The 25,632-nt window shown below is 41.2% G+C and overlaps 1 protein-coding gene across 1 annotated transcript in view; it reads right to left on the bottom strand.

Annotated features, from left to right (window-relative positions):
• Nucleotides 1-2,360: 2,360 nt before the first annotated feature.
• LOC137260785 (protocadherin Fat 4-like) overlaps nt 2,361-25,632 on the bottom strand; it is a 51,319-nt gene continuing 28,047 nt past the window's right edge. The window contains exons 16-28 of the mRNA XM_067798355.1: nt 25,053-25,283; nt 23,990-24,246; nt 22,732-22,915; nt 21,264-21,690; nt 20,381-20,574; nt 19,365-19,598; nt 18,749-18,999; nt 18,319-18,505; nt 11,180-11,713; nt 9,875-9,980; nt 6,789-6,820; nt 6,325-6,404; nt 2,361-2,396 (exon numbers count right to left, since the gene is read on the bottom strand). Coding sequence (XP_067654456.1) covers nt 2,361-2,396; nt 6,325-6,404; nt 6,789-6,820; nt 9,875-9,980; nt 11,180-11,713; nt 18,319-18,505; nt 18,749-18,999; nt 19,365-19,598; nt 20,381-20,574; nt 21,264-21,690; nt 22,732-22,915; nt 23,990-24,246; nt 25,053-25,283 — 2,753 coding nt within the window. The remainder of the gene's footprint in view (nt 2,397-6,324; nt 6,405-6,788; nt 6,821-9,874; nt 9,981-11,179; nt 11,714-18,318; nt 18,506-18,748; nt 19,000-19,364; nt 19,599-20,380; nt 20,575-21,263; nt 21,691-22,731; nt 22,916-23,989; nt 24,247-25,052; nt 25,284-25,632) is intronic.

Genomic DNA, 25,632 nt, shown 5'->3' with positions numbered 1-25,632 from the left:
CTAATGTAACCCAGACAATACGTTCATGGTTGTGTGAAAGTCACGTTCACTTGACGGAACCTGCTGCAGCTGTACATGCGTCCCTGAAAATGACGTTCCGAGTGCAGTGGTTGCGTCTGTATAAAGATAACTGCTATAGATATTTCCGTATCATGATTCTGCAAATCGGCTTCCCGCGGTTTCGGGCGAGTTCCCGAACCACTCGCACTCAGTGTCTAAGGAACCCTCATGTCCCGCTGCAGGCGTCGTTGAAGTGGGGTCTTCATGTTGATGGAACTGTGGTTATATTATGCTCGCGAGAAGCGGTCCATGAGAACGTTTTGACCTCAGGTGACTAGTCGGATTGAAGAATGCCCTGTCGACCTAGGGTACAAGATGCCTGCAATGGTTGGGTACAAGACTATAACACTATTATATTCAATGAAGATGTGGAACCACTCTGACCCGTTAATCTCCATGGTGTCACATAATGAGTGAATCATGCTGTTGACACTGGGTATTAAGCCAGCTCTGCAATGATCGTTGGAAGCAAAGTTTAGTGATCGCTTCTACTCTCCTCACGTTTCCTGCAGTTGCCAGGAATGTCACTTTAATGACAAAGTTAGTCACATGTTGTTCTGCCCTTAAGACACATTGCAAGTCAACATGAGCAAGTAATTGATTCCATATGTCGTCTTAAAGTGTATTCCAGTTATACATACCACTGTGAGTCAGCTTATTGCAGTAGTGTTGAAAGTCTCACCTTGATGAAACGGATCTGGTGCCGATAGGAACGTAATCCGACAGACAGACTTATTTATAGAGTCTTTCAGTAGTTTCAAACTGTACCATCTTTTACGTGCATTGTTAGTAATTGATAGTAAACATACCTCTAGATTATGGTAGCCTTATTCCTGCGGGTACACGGAAACATGCAGAAAATGAATAAAACTTTTAACGCTAAGTCACAGCAATTCCTAATGGTATACTTTACCTATCTCATAATTATGTAACCTGAAACTTGCGCAACTGTCAGTCTAAGTAAACTTAAGTCTCAGTACTTCTCGTTACACTCCACTACTGAATCCAACAAAACCTAGTTGGAGGTCACGTCAGGTAACTTTTGAGCGACCTTTGATCGTCCAGTCAAACGCATGAAGGCCGAACGGATTTAACCAATCAGACAACGGCTACTGTTTAGGGTTCGGCGGGAGTCGGGATTCGGTAGTCACTGACACTGATCCCTCAGCAAACGAAAAGCCGTATAAAACACAGGTATTTGGCCAGCAGTATATATGCGTACAGCCTTCTGATAAGATGATTACCAGTAGCTAATATTTCCGCAAGCTGACATCCTTGAATATTTAATTTCAGCGACTGTTTAATCACTGTTGACAATGTAGCAGGGCGTGGAGTCATCCCAAAGATGACATCCTTTCCTTGTCAACTTGCTGACGCGGATAACCTCTTTGGTCATGTGGACAACGCGTCCGACTTCGGATCAGAAGGTCCGTCGTTCGAATCCCAGCTCGGGACTCGGAAATTTCGTATGGAAAATAGTATTCGGAATCGTTCGGGTACAAACCTTTCCGAGGTAAAAGCTCAAAAGGTACGTGCGGATGTCCACTTTCGCGATTTGGTAAGCTGTGTTCTGATTGGTCAATCTCGAAGGTTACCTGACGCGACCTCCTACTAGGTTTTGTTAGGCTCAGTAGTGGAGTGTAACGAAAAGTACTGAGACTAAGTTTACTTAGACTGTCCTACTGTTAACCTACAACCGTTCATAACTGTTCTTATAAGAAAACGCATAATATTTATGATGTCCTCTAAGGAAGAATCGCGGGGAAGCTATTGAGTGGGAACTAGATTCCATAATCCAGAGGTAAGTTTACTAAGTATTACCAACAATACATGTAATTGTTCCTTATAACAACATAAACATTCCCTCTGAATTATGGCAGACAAGTAAGGAAGAAGTGCTCCCTTAGAAGATAACCCCTCTAAATCACTAGATGACAGTTGATGACTAATCCTCCTTGGAATAACTATAACTATAACAGTAGCGTCACTTCCGGTATTATGACCTGATGTCAGCTGAAGTAACGTCAACCTCGCTTGAAGTCGCCTCCTCGATTCTTCAGTTTAAGGTTAAATAGATATAAAGTGATATTCCCAATATTGCAACCATAGTCTGGAAGTTTGAACCTCTGGGAAAAGTTAGACCCTCAGTAAGATAATACTTATGTATGTAAGGTTCTTTCCATCCAAGGTTCCATCCCTCACTTTGCCATCTAGTAGTTTTAGACGAAAATATACCCTCTCTTAACCTAGCCCCCACACCTCGACTGATCAGTCCAAGGGTCCATCTCTCACTAAGCCATCTAATTGTTGTAGATGAACATCTTAACCTCCACTTCCTAGGGACAATCAGGTGAGGTGCTGAGACGCCAGTAAAGTCCCGATGAGTAAAGGCCTTCAAAAGAAGAAGCAACTTCTCCGAGATGGAAATGGATAAAGGTGTTATTCGTTTTCCACTGACAAATTGCCACAACTTGTTCTCACAAAACTGACGACCAGCTAGAATAAGCTTTTATTTCAAGGGGGAGGGGGGGGGGGGGGGGGGGATGTAAGATTCACTAAGTCTTTATTCTGGTCCCGATATGCATAAAGCAATATCCTTTCTGAGCCAGGAGGATATCTTATTCTGAGATACCTCTGAATCTACATTAGTCTTGCATGAAATACGTAATCTAGCGCGATTACACCTAAACGTTGAAGTATGATGAATGTACCAAAGCAAAGCACAAATGGGGCACAAGAGTCTTGTCCTATCTGACCTAGATGTAGAGGTGGGATAGACGAGGAATGTAGTATATCCTATGTCCTAGTGGATCACAGGCGGAAGTTTGATTTTTGGCAATAGAGTCGAGACAAGTTATCTGTTTGTATCCTTCCGAAAAGGAAATGGATTTATTATCTATCGCATGCGTCTCAGAGACCCTGGAAGCCGTCGCAAAGGGCAAGAGAAAAGCAGGAAACTTCTGTGGAGCATCCTGCATGGGTTCGTAAGGAGATTTCTGGAGATATTTCAACACCAAAGTTAAGTCCCACTTAGGAAATATCGTAGGACACGATATAATCCAATAATTTTGTGCATCGACACGTCAAGGCCTAGAGAAAATCTCTGAACATCCATAATTGAGGCAACAGCTGATCGGAGAGATTACCTTCGTGAATAGTCATGGTGCTAGTGATATTCCAAATGACCGAACCCTGAACTGAAACTGTCGGAGGTTTACGTCCTTGAGGTGTATGCTTATGACCATTGAATCCTGGAGTATCAAAGTGCGTAGATTTGCCAATGACTCCATCCTGAATTTGGGATAACCGATCAGGAATGACACAAACTCTAGTTCGTAGTCATGGAGAGGCTTAAGTTATAATCCTCCAACACTTTTTAAAGTGACGATGAGTGTGGTAATGACAGCTTGGGAATCCGTTCTAGAGATAAACAACCCGACGATCCTAGTTCAACAGATACTTCAATCTCCTGTTCCTCCAATGGGGCTGGCAAAGTGTACTGATAAAGCCCATGTGACAGTTCCATCTTTTCTTCAAAAGCCCCTGCTGGATTAAAGTACTCAGCCAACAAGTCCATGGGCTGAACCTTCAATAATCCTTCTCTCATGGAAAACTCAAGGGCAGATCTTCCGTGTCAATAAAACCCTGCGGATCGTAGCTGTGTCGTCAGAACCGCTAACTGCTGGAATGATAAACGGTTAGCCGTAGTCGCTGACCCAGCCATCCAGTTTCCCCGTGGGACAAGGTAGCAGGTGCCAAACGGCAGGTTGTAGGTTAGTAATAAAATGGCGTGTGGATCAGGGGAAATAATTCTGGGATAGGTAAGGTATGCCACTAGGAATAACTATGATTTAGAGTTAAAATGTCTCGTGATCTTCTGCATGTTTCCGTTTAACCACAGGAATATGGCTACCATAATCCACAGCTAATGTTTACGTTATAATTATGTTTTATCAATATTGTTAGTGAGCGTGTATTCTTTACCCATTCCTACATGCCAGACTGGTCACCGTCTTTATGATAATACCTGTGATTAAATTTGCATTAAAATGTATTAAGATCATCTTAATTTACGTGAGTGTTAAATCAGAGTAACCAGATCCCGCAGTCAAATGTTTCCAGCAGTCCCACTGACGCAAACATGCATCTGAAATGCGCGCTTCATCAGAGTGGGCTATATCTGTGTCGACCCTCACGTTAGTACCTCAGGTGCATGTTAAGGAGCAGACACGCGAAGCACTTCTGACGATGCATAGCAGTGAAAACTTGTGACTTCTATCACTTTCTCCTAGTGTAGAGTGTCATGTTCATGTGCATTGGGCATTCTTCTAAGCACTAACGCAGGCGTCGATGCTAGTGACTCAACACCATGTCTGCAGTAGAGGGCTTTTCCCACGAGACAGAAGTGCTTGCAGTTCTCCTGCACTGTTTCTACTAGTTGGTGCAGCCTGTGTATTCTTCTCTACGTGCTGCACGCCCAGCGTGACGGGGGTGAGATCACATTTTGTTCGCATTCAAGAGTCTCTTACCACAGGTTGAAAGTGCGAGTGTCCGTCCCATATTCACATCTCATCTTTTCTTCGCTGCTCCTTGCGGAATCATGATTACTGAAACATTACCAGGGCCCCAGTAAAGGTGCTCCCGACATCGATACGAGCCCTCTGCCTTAGGATGTGTATCTGCCTTTGGTTGAAGTCTGGTACCGAGTGCTATGAGCGTGTCCCTTTAGTGACAACCTGATGGTGCTAGTGCCTTGATTGTGTGAAATTTTATTATCGCTTGTAAATGTTTGTCACTAAATGCCTTCAATCTGAAAGTCGAGTCAAAGGGTTGACTTTGGTTCCTAGTCGCACCAAATATATCAAACGTTTTCTCCGTATTGTCATGAATGCATCTGTAGCCAGACTTCACACGTGGATATACATATTGTATATTCATGCTTTATATATTTTGTAAAGAACATGTTAATTTACTCCCCGAATATCTTCGTTTTCGAGATATAGAGTTGACATATATCTGTTTGAATGACTCGCATTCTTCTCACGAAAGATTCAGATCATTCTTCTCACGGAGAATTCAGAACCCTCGACGTTGACAGGCTGATTACTGATTAACCTCCTTAACCATGGTTTCTGTTAGGGTTTCTTTAAACCGATAGGAGGTACATATTATGCCGCTGCTGTCTTGAAAAGAAACCTTCATATAAAGATCCATGAAAAACATCACAATAACCTCTTTTGAAGACTATCGCTAGTACTAGTATATCTAGACATTAAGGTCTCATTTCACAACTGACAATGCATGTTATTGCTCAACATACAACATACTGTGTTGGGAGTATGATACTCACACATGAGGATATTGAAAGGTGAACAGCAATGATCGTTTAGCAATCACGTTTAGCAAACATTTGTTCAGCCATAAATACAACAGTTCGTTAAACCACGGCTACCTTAAAATCAATTTTAGTCGCCATTGGTACGTTGCAGATAGGAATGTCTCCAAATGCAATTTCACCTTTTCCAATGCTGATAGCAATTAGTGGCTGAACCTGTTTGAGCATACCATCCGCCCCCAACTCCTTTCTCACTGTCAAGCGCACCTATTTTGGGGCAGTATACTGTTGACATGATTCAAATGTACAGCTCTGTGGTAGTACAAACGTATTTAAAGAGTCTCAGAATACGTATTGACGATGCATACCTAACTCAATGCCATCAGTTATTGGGTGGAAGCATTTTTAATGGAGGACATAATAATTTATTGGAGAACATCCACCATCATCATTAACAGCAAGTGAAGTCCGTATGCTTGCGGAAAGATATTTTTCGAGATCCTCTCCTTCCTCTTGTGTAACTGCAGTGGCTTTTTGTTCCACTTCATCCATGTAATTCCCTCTGATACGTTGTTGTTGCCCAACAATACTGTACCTAAGCTGTACAGACTGTTTCACATGGCCTCTTCCTCACAGAAAAATGAATGAGATGTCATCTTCACTATGCCGTCGTTCCCTCATCTTTATGAACCACAATGTTGGCCACATTAAATGCAATTGTTTGATATCTAAACTATTACAAACCTCTTCGGTCTGTCTCTGATATGTGTTTACCAAAGAATCATTATTATGAAACTCTGATCAGACCAATAAGGAAATAGTCAATTACAAAATATTTGCACCTATACATCTGAAGCACCGGTTTTTTTCACTCTTAAAGTAAACTGAAAATCTGGAAAGTAATGATTTATTATAACATCACTACGAACCATATCCTCCAAGTAGATTGAGGGCTCTGGTTGGAGTGGTCTCTCGAAACCAACTTGATTTTTCTTGGATATCGGTGACACTGAAACACCCAATTAAGTTATATCACATGTTTACTGTCGTATTGGATGTAAGTGTATCGGATGAGGTGTGAACCAGAAAAGGTACGTAAATTTTGCTACACCAAAGGTCGGTTGTTAAGTAGGTGATGTAATGCAGATGTTACGCTACATTTTACTTCACTTTAATCTTCATTAGGTCACAGTGTCATGATCTGAACAGGTGTTGATGTGTCAGTTCAGTAAGCAGTTATCTATATGGAATCTCTATTAAAATGACACATGAGCAGGTCGCTAATGGGTTTAAAGGCGTTACTCATTACATTGTATCAGTGATTCATTGGAGACTCGAGCGAGTAAAGTGTACGGGGAAAATATCTTTTACTAAATCAGCATGAAATACGTACATTTTGGGACAACCGGTCTTAACGGCGTTAGTCTGGAATTAGAAACAGAGATATTGTGGAAAGATATTATACATAAGTGAAACAGTATCGTAACGTCGTGTCAGACAGAAAACATTCTGTATCTTCGTATGCGCAGTGATTAGATACGCGCGACATGAACCGTGAAGGCGCAATACACAGAAAGTGATGCATGTAGGGATTATCGCTGTGGTCAAAGTTGGAGAACAAGAGATGTTTCGTGTTTTCAACAAAACGTAGCATTAGAAATGCTAATAAAAATTTTGAAATTTGCACAGTTTGAAAACAGTTTCCTGTTTTAATATATGTCTCTCAGGCCTATCATACAAACGTAACATGTCATATTCGGGATTTCACTTTCTTAGTACATTTTTGGTTGAGTTCCATGCGGGATTCGAACCAGCACCCTGGGGCTCAGGTACCTAATCGCCAGCACACAGAGTCAGCCGCCTTACCCGCTCAGCAACCGTGACTTCCGCAAAACTGGTAGTCTAGACAGCGTACTTTGTGTATTCCTCTGATAAGTGTAAATTGGCATGGCTCCCACGGCCGAAAGCTATGATTAAACAATGCCAAAGAAAGTGTAATCCCAAATATGACATGTTACATTTGACCACTTTCGACATGGCATTGTGTAATCCTACCATACAGACGGTGAAAAAGTCATCAAAACCGAACGTAAATAAATCTTTAAAGGGCGTTTAGTAGTGGAAAGCGCAAGAAAAGCCAGATTTAGGCGTGTCAACTGTTTTATTGTGAACATCAAGACGTTTCGGAGCGTATGGTAGCTCCTTCATCGGGTGAATCGCGTGTAAGCTACAAGAGCAGTCACAGTCACAGGATCAAAAACCGTCAGTGTAGCAGCCCGAAGTGACATACATATCAATAAACAGGCTTTTACTATGAGTCTACTCTGGAAAATTTGATATTGGGGTATAGCGCATCAGTCCTCTGCTATAATAAGCTTCAGACCTACGTTCATTCTTCTCAGTGTCAGGCTTGCGATTCTGCACAATATGATCCCTCGTTCGACCAAATAGATTTTGTGCTTTGTTGTCGACAATGTGTCGTGCCACTGTTTTTCTGTTTTGTCAATAAAGAATTCATCACGTCACATTCAACGTTAACATATTAATCATTGTATAGTTTAGTGATTTTAAACGTTGATCACTCTGTGTGAATTGCACATCTAACTGGCCATTTCGACTTTGCTCATACAGTGAACGAGTACAAACCTAATCCACTGATTAGGGTAGAGATTTCTCTTACGGGGACTTTTTCAAACTTACAAGAAGAAAGAGGGGCGCGTGTTCAAATGTTGTGTACAAATGTACACAATTCACTGTTCCAATTACAAGCAGCTTCATACTTCATTCTATGAGGAGAACGCCGCAGTGTTGCCCGATTTTTAAACTTCTCTTTGCACTGAGTACATTCGCTGGAATTTTCGGAAGGTTTGGTATCACAGAGATATATGAATGAAATATATACATTTAAAGACTTAAAAGACATAAAAGTAAGATGAAAGTAGGTGTTCGTCTGGGAACTTAACCATAATGTGGTGTGAAGGAGTGGCATACAAACATACAAACTAGGAAGAACATATGACGAGAGGAGTGACACGTCTCTGTCAGGAATCTGTGAATAAAAGTTTGAGAAATTAAAACAGGCAATTCGGGAAGTAATGAAGACCACATAGAAATGCAATCCAGAGAAAATGAATCAGGTGTTTGCAAACTTTTCAAATCACTTAAATTTATTACCGTTGAATGTGGCGCTATGGATACTTCATATACATGCTGAAACACAGAAATATATGTTGATTGTCATAAGCAGTCACAGACAAAACTCAATGTCTGTTTTATTGACACCTGTGTGTCTGTCTGACTGTCTGCTAATGACAATATGCAATAGACAATTTCAATCATTGATGCTGTTTGAACTTAACACCTATCAGCCTATACACTATAAACAAAATACATTAACCTATGACTCGTGCACCTTAATAATAAACCTGAATAAACGAAATAAATAAAATTTTAATTTATGACTCGAGTTCTGACGCTGTGACATATGTAATTACACGGACAGGCAGGTATGATACTTGTACACTTGACATGTTATTATGTCTGTGGGTTGCAAACAAACTGCATCCATTTTTGTTCTGGAGAAACCGATGAAAACACAGATCGTCAGTTTCAAGTCCCTAAGGACATGATGCGAAGTGTTGGTATGGATTCTTATACCGTTGTCATCCTTGCTTGAGGTTTCGGTATGGATTCTTATACCGTTGTCATCCCAGCTTGACAACGGTATATGAATCCATACCGAAACGTCACATCATATACAATAATGGAACTTGTTATCCATACCATATTTCTAAAATGCCAAACAGACATACCATGCCACATACAATGAGACTCTTAAGTGCACATCCACTCGCTCTGACTGGGTTCCGTCTCCCGGGTGCTTCGTTTCGATGGAAGTATACCATAGCGAAAAATATTGCAGTTTTGATTCGCGATTGTACGCTTATAACCTTGCTAGGGAAATTAAATACATTTTCAGCTTATAGACTTCACCTGGCTTTTATATATTATAGTAAATGAAAGAGAATGTATTCTGTTAAAAATTTCCTGACAAAGGAAGTTGCAGACAACCAAGGAGTGAGTGAATGACCATAGTTTTACGCCGCACTCAGCAATATTCCAGCTATATGGCGGCGGTCTGTAAATAATCGAGTCTGCACCAGACCATCCAGTGATCAACAACATGAACATCGATCTGCGCAATTGAGAGCCGATGACATGTGTCAACCAAGTCAGCGAGCCTGACCACCCGATCCCGTTAGGCGCCTCTTACGACAAGTATTTGTCGACTTTTATGACAAGCATGGGTTCCTGAAGGCCTATTCTACCTCGGACCTTCACGCAAGGAAATTGTTAAGGGCACTCATGTTTAAGTTAGAGCAATACATGCAGCTGTTACTTAAAACAAAGCCGCAACCGTATTCTCTCTAATTACACATGCTTGTCAATTAAATTAATGTGTTTATCGTTGGTGCTTACATGCTCATCAGGCTGAATCCAAGAACACCAATGAGCACGGCTGCAAATACGGCCGTCACTATCCTCATCGGAACAAGGGCAGAGTATTCAGTCACTTTTTGACAACCTGAAATTTAACATACGACGTGATATGGCGAAATGTACACACCGTATACACACACACACACACACACACACACACATACATATATAGTCTGGTTCATAATTATTGAGAATTTTTCTTCTTACTTTGAGCTATCCTAACACCTCAACTGATTCACTGATACTTAAAACTAAGTAATGGTATAAGGGAGGTAACTCATCTTGGCCTACTGAGTATAGTACAATTAGAGTTACCTCCCCTGAATTTGTAGCAGACGTCATTTTCCTCAGCACTGTCAACAATGTCTGCTGAAGATAAAAGAAGGTTGATTTTTGAGTTGTGTAATCAAGGAATTGATGATGTAAATACATTGGCAGAGAGAACAGGAACTCCTCTTTCTACGGTGTATAGGATTAGGAAGAATTTTAAAGAGGGAAAGGATTTGGGGCACCAGAAAGGAGCAGGGAGACCCAGAAAATTGGACTTCTCAGATCGCGTCCGGCTGGGAATTTTAGCGTCTAAAAAGCAAAGGGCAAGCATCTCCAACATCAGGTATGAAATGATAGAAAGGGGATCAACAGTTGTATCAAAATCTACAGTTAGAAGAAATTTGATTGATCTTGGATGGGAGAAAAAGACTGGAATTCCTTCTCCTCTCATGAAACAAGAACATAAAGACAGGCGTGTTGAGTGGTGTTTGGCACATGAAAACTTTGACTGGGAAAATGTGATTTTTACTGATGAAAGCTCAATATGGGTATATCCCAATAATGTGAAAATATGGACAAAGTCTGCATCAGCACCGTTGTATCAACGACCTAAATACAGCCCAAAGTTTCATGTATGGGGAGGGATATCCTTATTAGGAACGACCCCGCTGTGTGTGTTTGAGGGAAATCTGACAAGTCAACGCTACACTAACATATTAGATAATTTTCTTCTTCCAAGTGCACATGTGTTTTATGGAAATGACTGGATTATTCTCAATAATTTTGAACCATACTGTATATACAGTAACCTAGCAGCTAGACTGACTCTTTTAATAAGACAAGTACATAACAGAGGTTGGCTATACCACAAACATAATTCTATCAAAAACTGTCAAAACATGACTATATCAGCAAATTTGCATTTTATATTGTTGACGATTGAAGTAAATAAACAATTTTATTGTAACAGTATAGTTTTGTGATACGATCTAGAATCACAATGATTGCTCCTACCTGGCGTTTCAGTCGACCCAACAGTAGAAGCATTAGATGGCCCACAATATTCCATCTCAATGTACACAGTGGCGTCATCCGTTAGGTCAGAACTGGCTGTATCGGTGACGGTCACCGCCAGCGTGTGATAGATGTCATCACCTACATGAAATGTGGGCGTGGTGAGGATGATGGCGCCGGTGTTTGTCTCCAAGGTGAAGATGCTCCCCGAGTAGCCATTGAAACGGAAGGCAGCAGACCCAACTGAGTCTATGTCTTCTGCTTCCAGAGTTAGCACTGTGGTTCCCATCGATGTCGTACATGGAACAGTTGTTGTATAGAATTCCTTGGTGAATTTCGGCGCGTTGTCACTGTAATCAGTGAGTGTCACTCTAACAGTTCCAGTGATATCGGTGGTGCCATCACTAGCCTGTAGCACAATGTCATAGTAACTGTCACCGCCAGTCTCTGTGTCGGCGTCAACTTTTACGGTGGTCTGGAGATCTCCCGTACTTGCGTCTATTCCAAAAATGCCGGAACCGTCAGCATTTGAATCTACAATAGATGCCTCCCAGTCAGTACATACGATCCCTCCATACGATTACATGATCAGGGAAAGCATACAACCAGGGACCTGAAAGCTTTCAAACATCCCCGAAAAAGGTTTCATACATTGTAATCATGTAGGAAATTGAACCCCTTGTGTTCAGAGTGAGGAGCGAACACTTTAACCACTAGGCTACCCCACAGTCCCAAATTGAAAATGATCCCATAAACAATAAAGAACGACCTCATTTATCTTTGCACGATTCGGTACCTGTATCTGTCAAATTATTCCATTTGAATTAATAATGATTTCATGTGACTACCATCCATACACAGCAACACCTGATGCTATGTTACGGTTTGAATATGACAAATTAAAAAGCCCTCCCTAGTTACGTAGTGATAACGCAGGTTAAGGTAGGTAGGTAGGTAAGGTTTTAGGGCGCCCTTGCGCCTTAAAAGACCTATATGCGCCCAACACTTAACAAACAGTTACATTCTTGTCCAGTTAAATTACGTCGTACTTATCCGTTTTGACGAGGAAGTCTAATACAGCTCTTTGTATGCAACCATACATTAAAGTATTGCGTTCAGCGTAAAAATAGTTTTGGTTTTATTAAGCGCAATGTCTCTAAGAGCCTTGCGTGGGTTTTCATGAGCTGGACATTCAATGAGGTAGTGCTGAACTGTTTCTGGGCAGTGTAAGTTACAGCTTTCACAGATAGGGGAAATGTCTTTATCTAAAATGCTTTTATATACCTTTAATCCACAGTGTCCTAGCCTGAGGCGAGTTAAAACAACTTCATCTCTGCGGCAACGCCTTCGGATTTTAAAATGTTTGTTTACTGCAGGACAAATCGAGTACATGTGTCTACCTGTAGTTTCACTGTCCCATGTATTTTGCCAAGAGGCATTTATTGACGATGAAATGACAAACCAGTAATCTCTTGAAATGGGCTTAATTGACTGAATATCTGGCTGTGGTCTGTTGCAAGCCATCTTAGCAAGTGTGTCGACTACTTCGTTCCCAGCTACACCAGCATGTGCAGGGATCCAAACAATATCACAGCTGATGAAATGGAGTTTAGAACAGTATCAAGATACAAGATGTCGTATATAATGTCACTGCGTGGACCTTGGACACCTGATTGAATTGCTTATATAGCTGATAACGAATCAGTAAGAATTATTGCTTCGTGCTCGTTATCTTTTACCCATTTTAAAGCTTGAAGTATAGCTGTCAATTCTGCTGCAAACACAGACAGATGATCAGTCAATCTAAATCTTTTAGATAAACCAAGATCGGGAATATAAAAGGCCCCACCAACATGACCGGTTCTGTGATCTTTTGAAGCATCAATGTAAATATGAGTAAAATTACTATATTTGTTGTGGATGTAGTCTTGGGTTAGGATTTTAACAACACATGGTGACATCTGAAATCGAAGGTTGTGTTAAAGTCCATGGAACCGTTTTAGGTAGAGATTGCGCAGCATTCAGCTGAAGATTGTTCAACTCGTACTGTGATGCAAATTGTTGAACGAGTAATCCAAATGGTGGTTTTCCATGATTCCAATCACACATGACATATTCCACACAATCACACAAAATATCAGTTGCTGGTTGATACCTAGATGAAGCTTTTAAAGATAAATAGTACTCAAGGGCCACTTTAAGACGATGGTATTGCAAAGGGGGTTCTGAGCATTCCACCTGCAAGGCAGAAACTGGTATAGTAGGAAAGGCACCAGTGCATATCCGAAGAGCTTTAGCTTGAACACGATCAAGTTTAACCAAATGACATTTTGCAGCATTCATGAAAACTTGACAACCGTATTCTAATCTAGACAAAATGAGTGCTTTGTACACAAGAAGCAAGGACGATTTATCAGCACCCCACTTTGTGGAAGACACGTTCTTCAGTAAATTGAGAGCTTTAGTGCATTTTGATGAAATGTAATCGATGTGGCTGGACCATGTGATCAAAGATTACACCCAAGAATTTAAATTCTGAAACAAATTTTATGTCCTGACCACCAATGTGTAGCTTCAGATTTGGGGGAAGTTTACGTCTTGTGAAGAACATAGCAACTGATTTAGAAGTGGATACCTTGAACCCCCACTTTGAATACCAAAGATCGATAGAATTTAGATCCAATTGAATAGATTTGTGAACAAACTCAATGTTTCCAAAACGTCTCCAACAAGCACCATCATCTGCAAATTGTGATGCGTCAATATTTAACGGAAGTTCAGAAAAGAAATCATTGATCATGATATTAAAGAGCAAATGGCTTTTAACACTGCCCTGCGGAGTGCCATTTACAATAATTCGCACGTCAGACACGTGTTGTCCAATGCGAACTTGTATGGTTCGATTAGTTAGGAAGGACTTTATCCACTGTAGCATACGTCCCTTTACCCCTAAACTTTGCAGTTTAAATAAAAGGCCATTTCTCCATAACATATCATATGCCTTTTCAATGTCTAAAAATACACACAGCATATACTCTTGGTTTCCTAATGCTTTCTGCGCTTCATTTTGTAGTCGAACTGGGTGATCTGTGCATGAACGAGTTTTCCTAAACCCACACTGTAGCCTCGCTAATAATTCATTTGATTCTAAGAAGAAGCTCAGACGATTTGTTACCACCCTTTCCATGATTTTACACAGATTAGAGTGAGTGAGTGAGTTAATATTTATCGTCACATCGGCAATCTTGCAGCCATATCGTGACGAGAACAAGTAATACTGACATTGTAGAATGAATGAATATAAGAAAATAAAACCCTGTTGACAACGAACAGTAAAAACACTAGTAAGTATCACAGATATGCATTTAAGACTAGTAATTAGATCTAAAACAGTTTAACTATAGGGAACAATACAATATAAAAATGGGCTATGGATTGCTAACAACTGAAGGTAGATCACCATACAAGGGACCATGGGGACTTACATAACTTTTGCTACCTGCATGGACCCCAGCCGGATTTACACCATCCCCCAGTTACACAGATTAGACGTTAAGGCTATTGGTCTGTATGAAACAGGGCGAGATGGATCTTTACCAGGTTTAGGAACAGGGATAACAACAGCATGTCTCCAGCTCCTGGGTAACTTTCCAGATATCCAGCTCTGATTTATGATATTTAGTATGACTTCTAAAGATGAATCGGGCATATGTTTAAAGTGTTTGTAGCACAATTCATCCGCACCAGGAGATGTATTCTTACCTTTTGATATTGCAGATTTTAATTCTCCCAGGTGGAAGGATAAATCATATTCAGGAAAAGGTTGTAATAAAGAATCTGAAATTTTAGGGATAATCTCATTCTCTAAATATGTGACTTCCTTTTTAAATTGAGTAGAAAAGTTTTCATAGCTGCTAACAGCCTCAAACTGATCTGCTAAAAGATTGGCTTTCTCTTCACGGGAAATAGCACTTTGATCCAAAACAGGAATAGGGGATCTATTGTGGTTCCCACTAATCCTTTTTACTTTGGCCCAAATAGAAGACAAGGAAGTATGCCTGTTTATTGTAGATATATAGGAACGCCAACTGTTGCGTTTTAAAGAGCGTACAAGACGCTGGAATTCAGCCCGTTTCTTGCGAAAGTCTTCTAAATCAACCGGTAAGGATGTCCTGCGAAGTCGGCTATAGGCCTTTTGTCGAGCTTTATCAACTTTGTCACAATCCTTATTCCACCAGTACTGAGTATTTCGAGTATTTGGCTTTCCAGAAGTTTTCCCAATAACTCTTTCTGAGATTTTAGTCAAAGAGAAAGTTAGATTGTAATTTGACCTTTCAATGTCATCTGTAAGCAAATCACACGTTATTTCATTTGAACAATGTTCAACAAATTTATGCCAATCTGCAGATTTAAATCTCCATCTAGAAATTCCTAGTCCAGGTGTTCGAAGAGGTTTAAATGATATTTCAGAGAAAACTGGAAAGTGATCATTCCCCAGACTGTCATTTTGATAAACACCCCACTGACATTTGTGTGATAATGTAGGCGAAACAAGGGTAAGATCCAATGCTGAGAAAGTAAAGTTACTAGTATTTATACGGGTCATTTCGCCAGAGTTTAGCACTATCAAACCTGTGTCATCCAAAAGATTTTCTACAACTTGACCAGCATGATTTGTATGCCTGCTTCCCCACAGTACATTGTGACTATTAAAATCACCACATATCAAAACTGGTGTAGCTACAGAATTTGTCAGCATTTTATAATCATCTAAAGATGGCGTACCATTGCTGTATATATTAACAATGGTTAGGAATTGCTTCTCTTCTGAGACAATGTCCACAGCATTTGCCTCAAAATTAAGTTTCGGCAAGGTATGGCTATTATATGTTAAATCCGATTTAACAAAAATAGCACAACCGCCACGTTTGGGATTTCTAGTCTTAGGGCCATATTCAATGCGATCTTTTCGCATGCAAACATAGCCATTAATTTTGAACTGACACTCAGGCCAGAGAAAGGTTTCTTGAATGCATAGTACATCCGGTTTGAATTCTAGTTTTCCAAGAAACGCTTTAAGATGAGGACCGTGTGCTACTAAACTCTGTGCATTCCACTGCAGAATAGTTAATAGTAAGATGGCGCTATCCATCATGATTTATCAGTGGAAAAAGGACGGAAGATATCTTGAGATATATCAATGTGAAGATGAGACTTTGCAGCGGACATAATTCGATATATTTGGTCATCACGGTTTGTAGCACCAAAGCTGACTGTGATAACCTCTAGCAGGAATGCAACAAGATTTTCAGTTGAATATTCAACTCGGGATGTGCTGCGGTCGCCAGATAGATGTGTAGACTGCGAATGATCCAACGATCTATCACCATTGATAGAACACTGACAGGAGCATTTATTTGCTCTGTTCGAACCCTGAGTGACCTTCAGTGAAGGTAGACTTGTTGCAACTTGCTGAGAAGATGAGACAACTGGCTGTTTATTAGGACGACGTTTGACAACATTTGCAAATGACACAGGCATAGTAGTGTTGTTCTCTTTGACCATTTGTACGGCTTCTTTATAAGAAACTTTGTTCTCAACTTTTACACATTGGATTTCAACCGCTTCCTTGTATTTACTACAACCTCTATAGGCAGCGCTGTGTTTTCCTCCGCAATTTGAACATTTCAAGGTATCTTTAGATGGGCAGGCATCATAAGCATGATCCCCACTGCTGCGAGCACAAACCTGAACTGTACTTTTACAATTGGTTGATGTATGGCCGAAACGCTGGCATTTATAACACCTGAGGGCTGGTGGGACATATGCTCTCACCTTGAAGGACTGATAGTACATGTATACATGCTCAGGGAGTGTAGTACTTGCAAAAGTTAACAGAACTGATAATGTCTGCTCTTTTTCCTTACCTCTGGTCAAACGTTTAGCATCAGTAACTTTGAAGGATTTCAGCTGCTCAACTATTTCATCTTCAGAAATATCCAGATCGATATTGTAAATGACACCTTTTGTTTCTCGCAGACTTTTGGGGACATAAGCTTTGATCTGTTTCCCACAAATTCTCGTTAAAGAGAGAGCCATTTTGGACTGATCAGCCGATCTGCAGTGTAACACAATGTCACCCTTATCCAACCTCATCAGGCTATAGATATCACCAACATGTTTTTGAATGTCCTTAGCTAGTGCAGCGGGACTGACGGATTTCAAACTGACACTAGGGTCGACGGAGGAAAAAATAACAATGGGTTTCAAATTATGTTCATTAAAACTACATTTTGTCTGAACATCGTCATCATGTTTTCGTTTCGGACGTTTAGCCAACATAGCATTATATTTCTCAGCGAATTCAGCCTGAGTGGAAGTTTCCTCAAAATCATCAGGAGCCGACCAGTCGGCTGTAAATTCCCCATCAGAATCTGAATTCATCGTCCTATCTGCGAAACAAACGCTATCACTGTTGTCGACAAGCCTAATCCGCGAAGTAGGGTCTGCATGAGCCAAACGTGCCACACGCACGAACAAAACCGAGCGTGCTCAGCCAACCGAAACACGAAATTGAGGTTCACGAGCACAAACTTACAACTAAAGGCAGTTACAAAATATAATTACTAAATCAATTACCAAAGCAAGTTTCACTAACTATGCTTATGATATAGTACAAAGAACACCCCCAACTAACCACTGTAAATCTCAGCGAGAACAATCTACACAGGACCACTGACTCAGAGAGCGAGATAAACACGTCTGTCCTCGTCAGCAGACCAAGCAAGACCCTCAATACGCAGGTTAAATCACTAGGGGAAGTTATGTCCCTTGTTCTTGGAAGTGTTTTATTGGTATAACTTCATTAACTGGCCTAGGGCAGTTATTTCTTAGTACAAAAACACAAAAAACTGTAACTATTTTGATCATCTTCACCATGCCTAATATAGGTCAGCTACCACAGTTGCCATAAGCAAACCTGTATTAATACCTTACAACGTGGCAACACATGCTAACGTGTACAGATCACTTCACGCCTATTCCATCATATACGACCCTTTTGTCGCTTACTCCTTCTGCATACCTTTACTGTCCCTGTGAAAAGCCGAGAACCTGCATTAATATCACATTTGTTTTACCTGAGGTGACGGAGACAATGCTGTAGATGATGTTCCCCTGAGTCCCGTGGTCAGCATCAGTAGCACTGAACGTCTGCACCAGAGCACCAGGGTTCACGCCCTCCGAAAGTGTCACCCCAGGGAAGTTGTTACTGCCGTCGGTCGTTGGTGAAGACCATACTGGAGGTGTCTCGTCAGCACCGCTCACCTGCAGTTACCAAACACATCTGTTAGAGCTTGTCAACGTCAGCACACGTGCATCGTAAATAGTATTACATGACATAGGTAACTTCAGCTTAAGGTAATGACTTTCAGCTCGGTAATTTGGAAGAGATTTAGTGCCTCTTCACATTATCCAGTCGTTTTCAAAGGTACGATATGCTGCCATATTCATTGAGCTTCAAGATGAACACGTGCACTCCCAGAGTATGCACTTACAAAACACTCGTACCTGCACGGAAACTAGTACTGAGCCAGTTCGAGGATTGCCGCGCGTTGGTTTGTCTCGACACAACAGTGTCAGAGAGTATACATATCCTTCAACTGCCAGTGCCTCGTAGTCAAGCTGGGTGCCGTTCACGTGCACCTCCATTGCTGACACGGAAAATATCGTGTGAGCACCGTCAGTAGTGGGTATAACTAGTTCCACCTCACCATTGACACCAGTGTCGTCGTCCGTGCACACAACGTCAAGGAGTTTGGCTGGAAAACACAAAGCGGTTTAATGTGTTGTTAAACAACTCACATTGATTTCAAACATATGTATAGAGAGATGGTAAGTAGTAAGAGAATGTATTATTTCTTTCAGTTTATGAAAGTTTATGGTCAATAGTCACTGTGCACATTGTTATTTGGTGTGTGATGCTAGAGCAGACGATCCCCCATGTATCGTGGTTATCAGCCGCCAGCGCTGGAAATCGTGAACGGCAATGTGTTTGTCGTGTGCTTATTGCATGGCTCTCGTTTTAAAATCCAAGATCGTACATGCATTCGTGATGAGCACTTGCTTGCCCACATTCACTTATTAACTCGGAAACAACTATGACAGCAATTATGAATCTAGCAACCTGGTGCACTATTTTCCTCCGCATTAGCCTTGTAAATCTGATCGCTAAACACCGGTGTAAATTCGTTCACATCCAAAACGGCGACATCAACATCGGCGGTGCCCGTCAGAGAGGCTGAGTCGGTGACGGTGACAGTGACACTGAGGGAAGTAACTCCGCTATCAGCGTCGACAGCGTCTGCGACGAATACTCGACCAGATGTTTCATTGATGGCTAAGCTGCTACTGTCGGTGCCTATAATGAGGGTACAATGTTTTGTTAAACAGCTTTCGACTAACCTCAGGTTAGGGTAAAGATGACACCATATGCACTGTCGTACCTAGCTTCAAGTGCATGAAAAACAGTATTAATGTCATGTTGTTCAAACGGCATATTTCCAAGTGGTCTGGATGGTGAGTACACTGTTATCGCCAGCCACCAAACAGAACAACCCTGTGTCTGTGATACGGTAGGACAGTGAGATTTCAATATAAGGATTATTTAACTTTAAAAATCCTTCTTTAGCTAAAACACATGCAAAGTATGTCTTCATTTGGTATGTGACTAAGAAAGTGACATGTCATGCGTGAAACAAAATGTATAATAATGATCCGTTCAGTATTCGTTGGGGTAGCATGACTTGAAACTTGACTTACTTTCCACTCTAAACCATACAAATCCAGCTATTATCTGAGCTATGTTAAGTTCCATCAATATCTCAATAAATGTTTGTTTTTTCCCTTTGTTTTTTAACGTCGTCATGAACCATAGGATTTCTATGGTATCATTTCTCATACTGTTTTACGACACCTGCAGCAATACCCTAGTAACATCACAATATTAGGAACATTTTGCATGTGTCAGTTACCCTTAAAGATGTGACCTTCATCAGTTTGTTTATGGTATAGGCATCGCTTCCACAGATTGTTGGAACACAATGTGGCAAACTGACACTTTCTTCGTCCTATTAGCAGCTTTTTCAGATCGATATTTTATACACTGAAGTTTAACATGTTCAGGTCCAACAGCATTCGTACCACTGAGGGTGTATGTTGCGGTGTCATGTGTGTCTACGTCGCTCAGCTCAAACAGGCGGCCAATCACCGTTCCGAATGCCAGTTGTTCTGGAATGGTCACGAAGTCGTAGGCCGTGAGTGTTGGGGCCATGTCTGCAACATCTGTTACTGCGATCGTCAAAGTTCGTGTTGTCTGAAATCCCCCGTCAGAAGCACTAGGGTATGAGAAAAAAAGGTGACTTAAAATTTGCTCAAGTTTATACGATAAAATCTGACATTCCTCAGGCGCATTCCTCTTGATTCCATCGTTACACCCCTGAACAGTTGACGCCAGCAAGTGCCTCACTCACTCATTCACCATCCAAAGCCTTCCCTTGTAGGTAACACACATAATGTTCCCAAGTATGAACTGTTTGTGAGAAGTGAGTGAGTGAGTGAGTGAGTTTAGTTTTACGCCGCACTCAGCAATATTACAGCTATATGGCGGCGGTCTGTAAATAATCGAGTCTGGACCAGACAATCCAGTGATCAACAACATGAGCATCGATCTGCGCAATTGGGAACCGATGACACGCGTTAACCAAGTCAGCGAGTCTGACCACTCGATCCCGTTAGTCGCCTCTTACGACAAGCTGAGTCGCCTTTTATGGCAAGCATGGGTTGCTGAAGGCCTATTCTACCCCGGGACCTTCACGGGTCGTGAGAAGTGAAGGTATCACACGCACACATACTGCACACTCACAAAGCTGACACAATGAAATATCCTGCGATAAAGAAACATTTACCACTCTAATCCACCAGGACAAAGACGAAGCATTATTCAAACTGCATTTCATATTCTCTTTTCTTGCTTATAACCAAATGAATGAATGAGATAATATATTAATTAACATAGTAATCTTACACAACATCTACAGAGTAGCACTTCGTTGTCTCGTAGTCGAGAGTCGCCAGTGTCAGAATGTTCGGCTGAGTCGCATCACCCTCAAACACTGCTGCGTGCGATCCCGTGACACTTAACGTAACCGCATCACCGTCGTATTCGTCTATACCTAAAGTTGCTACAACGTGGCCAACAGCAACATCTTCTGCCACTGAGAACTTGAATGTGGCGTCAGTGAACACAGGGGCATTGTCGTTGACACCAACAAGTGTCAGTTTCTGTGTAGCCTGACTTTCTTTCGAGGGAGAACCACTATCCACAGCTTTGATGAGCACATTGTAGGACACAGTGCCTCCCGTTTCAACATCTGCATCCAGTGTTTTTCCAACACGTAAAATACCGCTGTCTCTGTCGATTACAAATGTGTCTGGTGCGCTGTCGCTGGTGTCTGTGTAATAGACAAATATAAGTAAATTTCTTACGCACATTTAGTCATTAACATTCATATAATAATCATGTTTGACTTATGATTAAATCATACACTCCATTTAAATATGCACGTGCTACGATAAAGTGCCAGCATCACGTGCAATACGCGTATCTGTCCTAATATAAAGCAAATGAAAAGTTTCAGTAAGCTGTTCTTACATTTCGATAACCTGGAAAATCGATTGATTTCTTTGTTGAAAACTAAATATGGACCCTCGCCAAGCGACAATTGCTCAACGATAGCAGTCTATGTACATTTGGAATCCTGGAATGCCACTGTGGGCTATTGCAAAAAAACAGTTGGTTGTCATAGACTGACTATCGTCCAATAGGCCAGAAAACATCACCAAACTAATTGCGTTCAGGGCCGTCTGCGTTCACATTGTCAAGGAATGACAATGAAAGGATACAATCATTCTCAGAACCATCCGATTATGACTCGTGAGATGTGTTAAAACAGAGTGTCCGCCACATCGCCGTTATTCAAAACGTTCCGCCTGCACTCGGCAGATTATAGTGCCAGACGACCTATCAGACGCCCGGTGTTTTCCAAAATACCGAATAGGAATTCATGAGGACAGGTCCACTGGCCGGACGGAAGTCGATACTTTTCCGACGGAAGTCGACACTTTTCGTTCACGAGTTCGTGTTTGGCGGAGCAGAAACACTGCATATAAACAACGGAATGTCTTGGAGCAAGATCTACGAAATGAATACAGTTTTTGCCATGTTTGCTTCTCTCAAAACGTCCATTACCGTTTTGGTCACGTTTGGATTTGCCATTCAATTACAGCTTGAAGGTTGATTTATCCAGATAGTAAGCTAAACTGAGGGTTGTTTCCGTTCCTTTGCCAGTTTACTGGTATATTTGACGCCATGACAGGCATGGAGGGTTGCGGTATTCTATAATATCGACTGTTCATCATTGTATTTCTTAGATCAATACTAAGTTATGCTCTACAACTGACTTGCTGTCCTCCACAAAGTACAAGTGTCATACCTGTTGTAATTGACACGATCTCATAGTGAACTTTCCCGTCGTTTCCGTGGTCGTCGTCTGCTGCTACATAGGTGAAAAGGGATGTACCTGGGACTGTATCCTCAGTAACCGTCTCATCGGGGAAGTTACCAGACGTCGGTGCCGGAGAAGTGAACTCCGGGGTAAATTCGTTCGTTCCCGAAACCTGGAGTCATAATCTTTGCTAGTTTGTTTCTACACAACACATTATTACTAGATCAAGTACAAGAATGTACATATGGCATCGGAAGTATGTCAGTCCTACAGGGCTAGAACAAACATATATTACATGGCAGGTTTGTAGAATACCATCATGATAAAAGATGAATTATTCATAAAAATACATTATAAAAATGAGCTTTTACATGGCAGCAGTAACGAAAGTAACGCCCCTGTACCTGATACCATGTAACTTTGGGGTATTCTGAGAGCTGAAGGTAATCCAGCAGGATTTATGGCATGAATTTAGTCACTTGTGATTGACAAATTTCCCCTGACATTAAAATGATAGATATGTTCCGACTGAAGGACTGGAGTACATAAAACTATCATAAAAGTAACACTATTTTTGTCATTTGTAGAAGCCGAGATCGATAGCTAAACGTGATAGAATGTTTGATAAAATAAATACAAACAACAGTATCTGTTTTGAAGCATTTACTGCTAACAGGTCACTGACACACTTTTTACAAATGTGGAAACGCCATAGAACAAAACAGATGATGTCACTTTGGAGCGTGACAACATGGCATTTGCCCATACTACCAGTCGCCATCAGTGCTCAACAACGTTCCAGTCGATGTTTTCATGGCTGCATGTTGTAATTTAAGGTACAATAGTTAAGGTTGGCACCGGCAAGAAAGTTCATAATGTCACAGGAACTGGAAACAGGTACATTTGACGAATGTGAGTCAGAAAAAATCGTCAATATTAAACGCAAGTTCAGCCTGCCGACGTGTCGGTGAAGTGACATATGACTTTCGGCTACAGATTATTCCTTATCACGTCACCAAACAACGGGCGTGGTAATGCCTTGTCGTCAAGCAGTTTGGGAGCATTATCAGGTTACAGTCATGTCTGATAATGATAATTCTATTCATTTTAACTATAATTTGAAATGCCTTGACCTTACATATTACATATTAAGTCATCAAATTCCTGATGGGATCGCGATCTGATCAAAACTAAAGAACATTACCAACAGCATGCATCTGCCTGCATGCATGCATCCTTCACTTACCTGCAGGACTACAGTGACGACACCAGTGAGGGACGGCCACTTTGAAGGTTTGTCGTACACGCCAACTGTCAGGTAATAGTTGTAGTCTGTGGCATCAAGGTCCTCGTAGTTGATCTGACTGGCATCGCCCCACAACTCCATGCCCTTGAAAAGAAACAACCCGCCTGCGTCTCCCCCGGTCACATTCACTTCGAATACCGCATTATCACCAGCGTCAGCATCGCTACAAGTTAGGGCAGACATAATCTTCTGATCGCCTGGGAAGGGAATATGCGTTATTTGAGAATAAGAAGGCAAGGACGAAATACATTCAAGGGGTGGAAATGGTCACTATCATCGATCTCACAGTTTCACAGGTCAATAGTTGTTGTCAATAGTTCCCATTTTGAACAGTCGTGTAGACGGTTTGGATGTCACAAAGTCAGTAACAAAACTCCGGTCACTATCATCGACCTCACAGTTTCACAGGTCAATAGTTGTTGTCAATAGTTCCCATTTTCAACAGTCGTGTAGAAGGTTTGAATGTCACAAAGTCAGTAACAAAACTGCAGCGACAACCCGAAAAACTGAATCTGTGTAATCCAGCTGACGTGGAAGCAAAGGCACATACGGCGTCACATCCTTTCCCTGTCAGTGGTCAGCTCAAGATGTTGTAAGCAAAAGGCTTTCTTCTCTCGAGGTAGGCACCTCGAGATATCTTATTCTGTTCAACATTAAGCCGAACTCATTCACTATCTCACCTACAGTAGTATGAAATGCAAAACATAATTTGTCTCAATTACCACCTATTTATAATATGAAGTGAATCCTCTATTGCTAACGTATTACATAATGTGACTTATGCTGTACTACATGTGTATAGTAATACAATTATAATTTGCTATTGAAACTGACCCTGTGATTATACTGCTCAAATATTACTAACTGTGGAGAGTACTGAATGTTGCCCGTGCCACTATAGTTCAGTAGTCATGTCAATAGTATATTAACTGTAGTCACATACTTTTCAGCAATATATTGGGTTTCATTGTACACCCGCAGGGTGCATCTTGTTACAACTCACTGTTTGTGCCTGCTTCCTCAATATGTTCAATGTACAGTGTTTTGTCACATTTGGGAGCGTTGTCGTTGATGTCCAGTATAGTGATGGCGATATCTTCTGATGCAACATTAGATGCAGCGTCAGTGGCGGTCACTGTGATATTCAGACGGTCTCCAACTGTCTCCCGGTCCACCGTGGAGCTGATGATCAGTTCTCCTGACCCAGAAATGTTGAAGAAAGAAGCATGCTGACCTGTGGGAGTAAATTATTGTGGTGATTATATAGTTACACATATTAACACGGATTTAGAATACATCACTTGGGCGATAAGCTAAACTGACAGACTTGTGACGTATTTCATAATCCTTCTGTTACCTAGTACCTTATTTACAAATCAGTCTCTGTTACAAATCAGTCTCTGTTACAAATCAGTCTCTGTTACAAATCAGTCTCAAGTGGTGGTAATGGCCTGATTCAATCATGCTGAGTGGATCGCATTTTGGCCTTTTCCCCAGGACACGTGGTGTTTAGGAGCCGACAATGCTAGTGCATCTCATATGTCAGACTAAATTTATTCCTTTCTATTGTTTATAACTTTCAC

Source organism: Haliotis asinina, chromosome 14, assembly GCF_037392515.1.
Source record: "Haliotis asinina isolate JCU_RB_2024 chromosome 14, JCU_Hal_asi_v2, whole genome shotgun sequence".
NCBI classification, from domain to species: Eukaryota; Metazoa; Mollusca; class Gastropoda; order Lepetellida; family Haliotidae; genus Haliotis; species Haliotis asinina.
This window is presented reverse-complemented; position numbering and strand designations above follow the sequence as displayed.